The sequence below is a fragment of the Atractosteus spatula genome, chromosome 1 (genome assembly GCF_055471065.1).
Source record: "Atractosteus spatula isolate fAtrSpa1 chromosome 1, fAtrSpa1.hap1, whole genome shotgun sequence".
NCBI classification, from domain to species: Eukaryota; Metazoa; Chordata; class Actinopteri; order Semionotiformes; family Lepisosteidae; genus Atractosteus; species Atractosteus spatula.
The window spans coordinates 25,326,746-25,337,899 of record NC_142706.1 but is presented as its reverse complement, the minus strand read 5'-3'; the positions used below and the strand labels follow the sequence as shown (position 1 = coordinate 25,337,899).

The 11,154-nt window shown below is 36.5% G+C and overlaps 1 protein-coding gene across 3 annotated transcripts in view; it reads right to left on the bottom strand.

Annotated features, from left to right (window-relative positions):
• Nucleotides 1–4,149: 4,149 nt before the first annotated feature.
• Nucleotides 4,150–11,154, bottom strand: part of kctd8 (potassium channel tetramerization domain containing 8) — a 145,122-nt gene continuing 138,117 nt past the window's right edge. Inside the window, exons 6-7 of one of the 3 annotated variants that reach the window (XM_088911408.1) lie at nt 6,850–6,868; nt 4,150–4,547 (exon numbers count right to left, since the gene is read on the bottom strand). In XM_088911408.1, the coding sequence (XP_088767534.1) occupies nt 4,150–4,547; nt 6,850–6,868 (417 nt within the window). Of the gene's footprint in view, nt 4,614–6,849; nt 6,869–11,154 lie in introns of all 3 variants that reach the window. The other 2 variants (XM_088911418.1, XM_088911400.1) reach the window with 2 other exon arrangements.

Here is an 11,154-nt window from a genome sequence, read left to right as displayed (position 1 = left end):
ACGCGATTCCATATTATATTAGCAGAAAAGCTTAAGCTACCACTTTTTCACAAGCTATTTCACATGTTAGTTAAATTTAATTTATTTATATATTATATATCTATATCTCTGACCAAGGGAAACGTCTCATTTTTTCAAAGAAATGTTTGTTCACAACGGCGACTGTCAGAAGATAGGACACAGCGGCCCAGGCACCCGCTGAATGGAAAAGGGGCACTTTAATGTTCTGTATGGCTAATACTAAAGCCAATACTAATATTCAATACTTTAATATCCTTTTCTGTATGTTTAACAATAGTGGGTACTGGCCTAATTCGTCCCTGCTCCCGTTGTTAGGTGTTAATGTGTTGTTAAGTGTGAATTTGTAGCTGTTTCCCTGGGGTCTGGCTTTTTTTCTGGAAAACCATAACTGGTCTTGTCCAGATTGACTGTCGGCGCCCAGGTCTGACAGTGCTGCTCCAGCAGTGCCAGGTTCTGGCGCAGCCTCTGTTCTGTGGGCGACAGCGGGACCAGGTCGTCTGCACAGAGCAGGAACTCGATTTCCATAATTAATGCAGATCAGTAAATCAAGGGACAAAACAATTATTGCGCCCGGGTCCTCAATGGGCTTTGACGTGTTAATGCGTTGGTTTAACAGTCCGGGTGTGGCAAGCCTCTAATGTCTCCCGACTTTGAAAACCAAGTAATAACTTAACTATATGTGCAAACGTTTCATATGTTGCTGTTGTGGATGCCTGTGGAGTGTATCTTATTTGCCGCGCACCCTCCCCCCCTCTTTCCCTCAATTCAATTCAATTCAAGGTGTTTTATTAGCATGGCAGATGGGTTCAATCAGTGTTGGGTATTTACTTTGCTTTGAGATTCCACTTTTAAAGGTGATATATAAATTTTTGACTAAAATAAATTGATATCTTTGTCTTCTAAGCTCTCTGTGTACAGTGGAGCCTCCTGTCCAGCCAGCACATGTCCACAGACATTCACAACAGCGACATATCATAAAATGTTTGCACATATAGTGTGCAAAAATGCACTTTATTTACTAAAAATAAGACAGAGATACTGTATCAATTTATGTTGCATTAGCCTGATTATGATTAAAAAACACATATAATTAAACACGCGTTTGCGATTTAAATCAAAACACGATTTAAATCAATATAAATGTTTATATTGTATCGCATACTGTCCAGCCTCCATTTCTCTATAAAAATTTACTCTATTACACACACACACAATAGAAGCAGGAAGCAGAAGCAGGGACCGTTCGTGTCGCAGTACACGAATATAATCATAACGTTATTAAATTCTTTAGATACGCGATTCCATATTATATTAGCAGAAAAGCTTAAAACTACCACTTTTTCACACGCTATTTCACATGCTAGTTAAATACTTTGATGCTTGAAATGTTTAGGGAGAAATGGAATATCGGTGTGTATTTTTCCTTTAAAGTACCGATTCCTGGAATCTGACTGGCTGACACCCTTCTGAAGTGGTTCCATAAAATCTGGTATACGGAAAAGAAAGCATTGATAAAAAAAGCCTGGATTCTCATGTATCTCATACAAGTATCTTTTAATACAGTCTTTGCTGTGCTCTTGAGGATCCTTGTGATATTTTGAGCTCTAGTTGAATGATAAGTGTCGCATTTTAAATCATTTTCGTAGTTAGAAATTATGAAACGCCCTGTTAAAAGCAAGGGAGTTTTTATGCCCGTTGAAGTAAAACAAAATGCCTGACAAAGTATGGCTTGGACAGATTCCAAGTGCTTGTACAAATGTGCTAAAGAAATTATACTTTGAGTATACAGCTTGTCCAAAGTCATTCATTATTAATACTATTATTAATATCTTCGGTAAAGGCTTTGATGCATAAATATTTCTGATAAAGGTAGGTTGTGTACTTTTGTCCAGCTGAGCAATCTTTCTTTCATAAAATATATACGCGATTCAATATTATATTCCCTTTTAATCAAATTCTAAAAGTATGCCTGTTGACTCCGGTATCTCTTTAGTTAAAGACTTCAATGCTTAAAATGTTTAGGGAGAAATGGAATAGTGGTGTGTATTTTTTCTTTAAAGTACCAAGACCAGCCATATACTGTATGTTTATGTTCCAAAATTAATATCGTTTATGGCCTTCACACGCGTTACAGTATGCTCCTATTCTTTTTATGCTCAGCTACTAAGATTTCCCTTCAGTGGTAAAATTCAATATCTACAACGGGCACAGCAAAGACGTTTACTGTAAGTCTTTCTACAACAGACCAACGGACCACGAGTGCCCCTGTCGGTCAACCAATCACGTACTGCGGTGCCGCGCGTCATCTTGCGTCACAATGCGCGACGCCACCTGCGGTACGTGACTGTAACGCGCACTTTGAATAGCTGCATCTGTATGACCCGAATTCATTACAATAACAAAAGGACAGACAATGAAATGTGGGCTATTTCGAAGTCGTAAACGTGAGATAAAAAGTCGCAAACGTGAGTCGTATTTATGAGATATGAAGTCGTAATTCTGAGAATCTATGTCGCAATTGTGAGATGTAAACTCGCAATTACGAGAAATAAAGTAGTAATTCTGAGAATTTAAGTCATAATTGTGAGATATAAACTCGGAATTCTGAGATATAGTCGCAATTGCGTGATACCATAGCGCATTTTTTTTACTCTCTGGCGGAAATGGGCTTCCATGTTACTCTTCAGCCCACCCTGAATAATTTGAAAATGAGGTTCTAATGTGAAGCTACCAAGTGTACCACAGGCTTGTTTTATCAATGCTAGTAGGACATTGATTGTTTCTGATTTGCAGAAGGTAATCTTTGTATAGACTCATGATAAGTATTTGTATGAGACTTAATGATGAGAAAAACATTACCACAATTGCAGTATACCCCCATGCAAACTGTAAATGATGCATTATTTCACAGAAAATCACAAAACAAAACCTGAGCTTGTAATAGGGAGCACTATATTTACTGTATCATTATGTTTTGATTTCAGGATTTCTGACTCCACAATTAGTGAAACTCTTCTATAAGAACAGTGTACACATTTCAAGATTCTGAGTATACTAATGTTTAGACACTGTATTTTTTAAGTGGAAATCTTATTGCTAGACTTCAACATTTTTAGAGATATTTTTTCTTTCTTTTCAAAATGGTAATATAAAGGTTTTTTGATCTGAAAAAAATCTGCTCAATTTTCATGTTTAATTTAGCTTTTATTAGACATAAAATCATGTTTCGAAGAAAATATTGATAAAAGAGGTGCCATGACATTCTATCAGAAATTGAAGGGAATACATGCATATGACTTTTGAATGTGTGACTGTTTGGAAAACAGGTCTAATTACCAAAAATTGGAGCATCTAATTAAAACAGCCTTATGCTATTTATTTTGCTAGTTATGATAATACACCAATACTAAACATTCAGACAACAGTGCACTTTATCTTACTACTTTATAGTCTGACAAGCAATACATTGTTAAAACACTTCTGATATAGGATATTGTCAAAATTGTTTTGAAATTGGTCTTACGTGTATGGCAGAAAAAATCAATGATAACAACAGGTTATCAATGACCATTAACAAACAGTACAGTCAAAATATGTAATTTTAATATTACATATGATATGTAAAGTATTGTAAATAAGGAAACTTATTTCTTTTTGCTTTCCTAAACAACCAAAGCAGTTCTTTTTCTAAGAAAATCTACAAATATACTTTTACAGAATAACTAACTAAATTTACCTTACACATTGTATGTGTTGATAAATGCCTTTACTTATCAGTCTGAAACTTTTCATTATTATTTGTCCCATTCATGCAATTACATAAAAATTAATTACAACAGTTTGAAGAAAAAAACATGTTGAAATTATTTGGTGGCTTGCTGCCTTATTTTTGTTGTTTTTATGAAGGTTCAAATTGTATTTACAGAGGCACATGGTTTTTAATAACAAGTTAGGTTTTGAATATCAGAAGTGACTGTTTTAGATTTGCCAAATGTTATACTTTTTGAAGAAAGCTTCATGTTTTGAAACTATCTCAGAAATAAATACATGTGGGGGAACTTAACATTGACTGGATCTATAAGATGAGGACAACAATCAGTGTGTCATAACTCAGGTCAGGAAAATGACTTATAGTCCATACTTCTGGAGCAGTTGAGATTGCCACTGACGTTTGCGTTCTGGGAATTTTTCTGGTATTTTAATTTTTTGAAAATCCTGAATGCACTGTTTCATTTCTTCTTCCACACTCAGCTTTTCTGTTACTTTCTTTTTGTTTAGATTGGTCTCTCGAGGGTTGCAAATTAATGACTGGAAGAGCTCGCTGTTCCTGCGCTTGTCTGGCAGCTGCATCCACTGCACAGAGACCCTTTTTGATGGTCTGTCCAAAGTAAGTGTGCTTGGTTGACGTAAGGTAGACTGAACTGGGGCACTGGTGCTTCCATCATGTGGTGTTGCGATCTCCGAATGGGTCTCAGAGCTGGAGGAGGAAAGCTCATTCAGGGAAGTTTCACTTTCACTTTCCTTGTCTGGCAGAATCTCATGCTTCCTTTCCTCGCATTCCTGCTTTGGAGATACTGTCTTCAGGGCTGGTCCTACCAAACAAAATAAAATAACAAAAAAATGTCTGTGGTCAGGAAAGACTGTTTGATTACATCTGCAAAGAGAAAGCTGTCAAGAAGTACATCCCAGAGAAAAAATAACTTTTTTAAAAAAATATTCTAGACAGTCCATGTGGCAACAACAGCTTAAATCTAGGTAATGTATGGTCTTTGACATTGCATGTTTTATTTTAAGCCATTACAATTACACTTTATCCAATACAGAGTAATGGGGGAGCCAGAGCCTATCCTGGTAAGCAATGGGCACAAGTAGGCTGGGCAAACATTTTTTTTCATTTTTAAAAAAGAAATAAAAAATAAGATATAATGATGTGTTCCTGCTTAACTTAGACATTGCATGACTTAAATCTATAAAAACAGGTATCAATAGTTTATAACCACTTTTTATGCGCAAAATATTTCTTTCTTGTGATCAGCTTGGAATCTTTGTGTACAGTGTAAGTTTTTTACTTCTTAATTAAACTATTAAAATACATGAATTTCATAAAGACAACACTCGTTTCGAACAGAAAAAATCACATTCTGTTCTCTTCCTGTTATGTAGGACAGACCAGCAGGTCTTTTTTTCCCAATCAGAGGCTCTGAAAATAGCGTACCGTCCACTGCGCTCTGTCAGAGGGGGAGGCGGCACCAAGAGACGGAGGAGGCGGGGAGCTCAGTCTTACATAATGGCTGTTCTACAGAGTGGGGTGCGAATGGCACCAGTTCTGAATGTTATGTTACACTTAGTTTGTTGTTTTAAATACATCTAATTAAGAATGTTAGGTGTTAGCATAAATTATTAGTAATCAATAATATTAAATTTAGCACTGTAATAAATTGTTGCACTTTTCCCCGCATCTTGTAAAAATATATTTTCATTGTTCAAATATACATTAAATCTGACTATCAGAAAATAAGTTAAATACAAAATTAAAGAAAAAATAGAGTAAAATATAATTCAGAATATTTTACTTACAATGTTAACTGTTTTTTAAATAAAATATATTAACTAAGGAATAGGATGGCACAGTTGTTAGTATGCTTTTTGTATATTTTTTTTCGTAAATACAACAGTAGTGCCAGATGTCTCAGTGGCTTTCGATAATAAATTATGCATGCAAACCTCTGAACTAGAAAGATGACTAAGACATCCATCCATTCCTAATGGTGGCAAAGTGGTTAGCATTGCTATCTTGTAGAACTGGGGCCCTAGGTTCGATTCCTGCCGTCCTGGGTGTGTGGAGTTTGCATGTTCTTTCTGGGTTCCGTGGTTTTTCTCCTTATGTGTGATATGATTCCCTCTCTCAGTCCGAAACATACTGGTAGGGCTTATGGGAAAACTGGCCTTGGTGTTTGTGTCTGTTTGTCTGTCCTGTGATGGACAGACGCTATGTCCAGTGTGTATTCTGCCTTGCGTCCGTTGCTTGCTGCGATAGGCTCCAAATCCTCTATACTGGATAAAGAGATTAGAAAATGGATGGAAGTAAAGGCACTGTGTGGATGGAACTATACACAGTGTTAGAAACCCACTATGAGATGGCAGCACTCACTGAGGATAAATTATTTTATAGTGATGGCTTAAGGAAACAGCCTTTCCACCTCTCTTGCACATCAGTACCTAGTTAGTTATTTTAACAAATTGCCTGTAAATATAAACATCTTAAGATGTTGGCTCTGTGTTCAATTCCTTCAATTCATGTGCATCCAACACACAGTTCAATGCTAGCAACTACATAAAATCTAAAATACAATCCTCTTTTCACTATCTACAGTATGTAAACAAACAGTCTGTTAACTTCATCATCTTCCTCTGCAGTCTATAACATCTCCTGTCATTTTGTCAAAAGTATGCCTAACCCCATGAGGAAGTGTTCTTGTTATCAATGTTTTCCTCAACTTTCCCCAAATTATCTTTTTTCCTACCTACATCTCTAGTCTTACATCCTACAATAACTCAGTCAACACTTAAATCCCCCAAAACTGCTTATGTTAATTTGTTTAAATCACAAATATCATATGTAAATACTGGCCATGTAGTACTCTGCATTGTGGAATAGTTTCTTTTAAAGGGAACTAGAGAAACTAGGAACTAGAGAAATTAAGAAAGGCTTTTTTTCTATAATTAATAAATGCACATCCTGTTCACTGGGGTAATTAAATCCACACTGAGCAATCTCCAATATGTTCAGAATTTGACAGCCAGAATCCTGATCAGGATGCATTACACCTGTCTTCAAGTCCTTGCACTGGCTTCCTATCAGGTTCCGAGTTTATAGTCAACTTCAAAATCCTCAATCCGTCTGACTCTGGTCTTCTAGCTGTCCTCGAGAACATCTACATTGTATGGGTAACAGGACCGTCTCTAGCTGCACCCCAGAGCTCTGAATTTGTATCCCTAGTGATATCAGTCACCTACCCTGAGTGCATTTAAATCTAACCTCAAAACCTTTCTTTTCAGAAGACATAGTGTCTATATTTGCTTCATTTTCTAATTTTGGTAGTACTTCTAACTGCTTGTTTTTCTTATATGTATTTACTTTGTAACCTGTGGTCCTTATAACTGTTTTTACACCAACTATATTGCTTTGAGGTGCTATATAAAATAAAGTTTTTTTTCTTATTGTTATAGAGAAACATGATCAGATTTTCCCTGGTTCAGAAAAAACTCTTCTCACACCCTCTTTGCTAATTGGCTTTTCTTACTAATCTGATCAATTTAACTGCCTATTTTCTGTGCTTTCTCTATCCTGCTAGATTTATAATTATTCTGAAAATATTCTTCTTGAAATGACTCATTTCTAAATACCTGTTTTCAGTGTTAACATCTTTCAGCAACTCTGCTACAAAATAGACACTTAGCTCAACTTGACAGTTCATCCTCTACCAACACTGAATAAAAAATCTTTAGATTTCTATATTTATGTCTTAATTTAGTAGTTTCATTAGTGACAAAGGCTAAACTTTCTTGGAAAAAATAATTTTCTGTGTTTTAAGAAACTGATTTGCTTTAACAAAATATATTTACAAATCCTTTCGCCTGGCAATCTACCGGAATGCTCAACTATCCAAGAAGCCCTCTGTGAAACCATGTTTGCTATTAATTCATATAAGGCTCTCTGACAGAATTGCTAATTTTCTGACTCCTCACTCTCTGCCAAATCTATTTCAAGTTTGCATGTTCTTTCGTAACACAAACCTTTCTGTGTTTTTTTTGTATATCTAAGCATTCCTGTGTCCCTCTTCTGCACTATGGTTAGTCATGGCTTTTTTTTTTTGCTTATTTTAAAGTAACACCTGCTCCATTTCTCAAACTTTTTGCTCATGTGCATTTCTGTCTTAAATTTTCATTTGCCTTAATTTGTAGACTGAATTTTAGTTTTAGCCTTAAAAACTTAGGTTTTCATCTTTTGTTTCTTGTCCTACAACTGTTATTATTGATCACCAAATTATTGTACTTGACATGACTTATTTCATTCACCCTTTCCTGAACGTCTATGACAAGCAGAAATAGTGCTGTCTCTGCTCTGGTGCGATCTTTTGCAGCTGAAATTTTGCTGTTTTAAACGAATAAGAAATTAGATTGCTCATAAATCTAATCACTTATTCTACATAAACACAGCATAATTGCTCTCTGAAAATGCTCTTTTTCTTGTTCATTTTGGAGACCTTGATCAAAACTGATTTGAGATGTCATAAAGGTTTTATTTTCTCTGTATATTTCTCTTGCAGAAAAAGTGCACATTTCCTACGTTGCTTTGTTTGTCAAGATTTTAACTTTATATTTAGGCCCAGATTTCAACTATAAATCATACAGTAATTACTAGCAGTAAATGCTGATGTTTTGCTCCCCCACAAAAATATATTTGTATTGTAGCTGGGATGAACTTTTTTTCGGACGTGTCTCTCCCTACTGCAATTCGGACATGGAATGGTTAAAGATGGCAACAAGTCAGGCACCCGGGGGGGGGGCACTAAAAAGCCAAATAGGAGTGGCTTAAGCGACATACACAGTCGTGTAACTGACAGTTTTAGGTAGCCTAACGTGTAAATTTTGTTTTGTTGCTGATAAGTTAAGCTTTTGAAACTCAGCCCCAAATTCATATGACTGATTTTTCACCCTGTTTCGTTAGTTAAACACGAGGATCACAAGCACCACCATGTTAACTGGGATGCGTAGTTTTTAATTCAGTTTGAATTATAACTGTACATAATGTCTTCGTATTTGGCCACGGCTTTAAACAGAGGGCGTGCCAAAAATTTTTGGTACCGTCGTCTCCACTTTAAAGGTACTCAACTCGTGGAAGAATTTGACCTCGAATGTTTGCCCAGTGTAGCACAAGGCAGGATACACCCTGGATGGGACACCTGTTCATCTCAGGGCAAACACAAACACAGGGCAAACACATAACACTCACACCTGGGACAATTACCCCAGATGCTAAATAGCCTGCTAGTATGTCTTTGAATTGTGGGGGGAACCAGAGCACATAGAGGAAACCCACATAAACACATGGAGAATATTCAAAATCTATGCAGATAACACCGCAGATCTGTAATTAATACCAGGGCTTCAGCACTGCTAGGTAGCTATGCTAACCACTGCACCACTGTGCCTCCTGATTCATCGATCCATTAATCTTCTAACTTTATCCAGTACAGGATCATGGGGGAGCCAGAGACTATCCCAGCAAGCAACAGGTGTGAGGCAGTATTCAACCTGTACAAGATGCTAGTCTACTGCAGGTCACACAAAAGACAAGCACACTCACTAAAGGTCAATTTGTTTCAGATGCCAATTAAAATACTAGTATGTATTTTGACTGTGGGAAGAAACTGGAACATCCAGAGGAAATTCACTCAAACATGGGGACAACACACACAGATAGTACTCCAGGTCCAGAATGGATCCCAGGTCCCAAGCATTGTTCATTATTTTGAGTTGAAATGTAATTCTTTTAATAATGTCTAGAAAAAAAATTGTCAGTATCATCTGATATTAGTAAAGCCCTTATATCGGAACAAGTAATAGGTTTATTCCATGCTGAAAAGACAGCCGAAACGTTGTGTTTTCTTTCTTCTCTTTTTAGCATAGAATAAACCTATTGTTCCCTTGCAACCTACAGATGCAGCCATTCAAAGTGCGCGGCACAGACACGTACCGGAGGTAATTGGCTACGGCCTCGCGCATCGTGATGCAAAATACCGCAATACGGTAAATAAGATACACTCCACAGACATTCACAACAGCGACATATCATAAAACTTTTGCACATATTGTTAAATTATTACTTGTTTTTCAGGAAGTTAAAAAAAACACTTGAATTACTTATCCAGTCTCTCAAAATAAAATTATTTTTCAAGCAATGCAACTAACGTCGGGCAACGTGTTTTTTTTAATCCAACATTGACAGCCACATCTTAAATCTTGTCAGTCAGCTCTTTTTTCTGTATTTGAATTGTGGCGATTCAAACAACTTGGGATAACAAGTCAACGAGCTCGCAGAGCTTCAACAACAGATGACAATTTCCTTAGTCCTTCCTTAGTCTTCCTGAAATTGTCAGATTATGAGTGAATAAAAGCATTTTATTAAAAACACGTTTGCGTTTGTTTGGGAGCTATATTATGTATTTTTCATATGTAAGATATAATGATGTGTTCCTGCTTACACATCGCACAACTTTAAAAGCTAGAAAAACAGGTTTCGATTCACATTATCTGGCCAGCCTTGTTTTGTCAAAGGACAGCACATACTTTGAAAAGACCTCAAATGTATTAGCAAGGTGTGATTTGGGGTTTTTTGACAGACGACAAAAAACTCTCTCTCTCGCTCGCCCACCCCCCCCTCTCTCTCTCAGACAATACACAGGGGGGAGGGCAAGCGAGAGAGAGAGAGAGAGTTTTTTGCCCTCTGTTAAAAAAACCCAAATCACTCGGGGCAGAGACTCTGGGGGGATCATTGTGTGGTACAGAGCGGAGCTCAGTCACTCCATACAAGTAGTAAAGAGAGAAGAGTCAATAATTGATTTAAGGATGATCTGTCAAAGTGCAATGAAATACAATATTGTTGTTGTTGTTATTGTTGTTTTTATCCTGTAAAGCGTTTTGAGAAGCCACCTTTAAAGGTGCTATATAAAAGCGTTGATTCTTATGGAATGTGTTTTCTTTCTTCTTTTTTTCAGCATGGAATAAACCTATTACTTGATTCTTATGGATGCCCGGTTCCGCGGGGGATTAAAAAAAAATTTTTTTGAATCGCGTATCTAAGGAAATAGCAGTATAACCTTATTCATGCACAAACAGTGGCATTATTAATTTGGGTGTCTCCTCTTGCCAGAAAGCTCTAAATTGCATTTTGAGTGCAGTTTTTGACTTTTTTTTTAAATTGCAACCCATAAATAAAGCTGATACTGTTTAGACTTTTAATTATTTTAAAGTGTATTACAGCAGCACAATGCACAATGCAACGTAAATTGCAAAAATGCGCTTGGAATCTGTCCAAGCCCTACTTTGTCAGGCATTTTCTTTTACTTC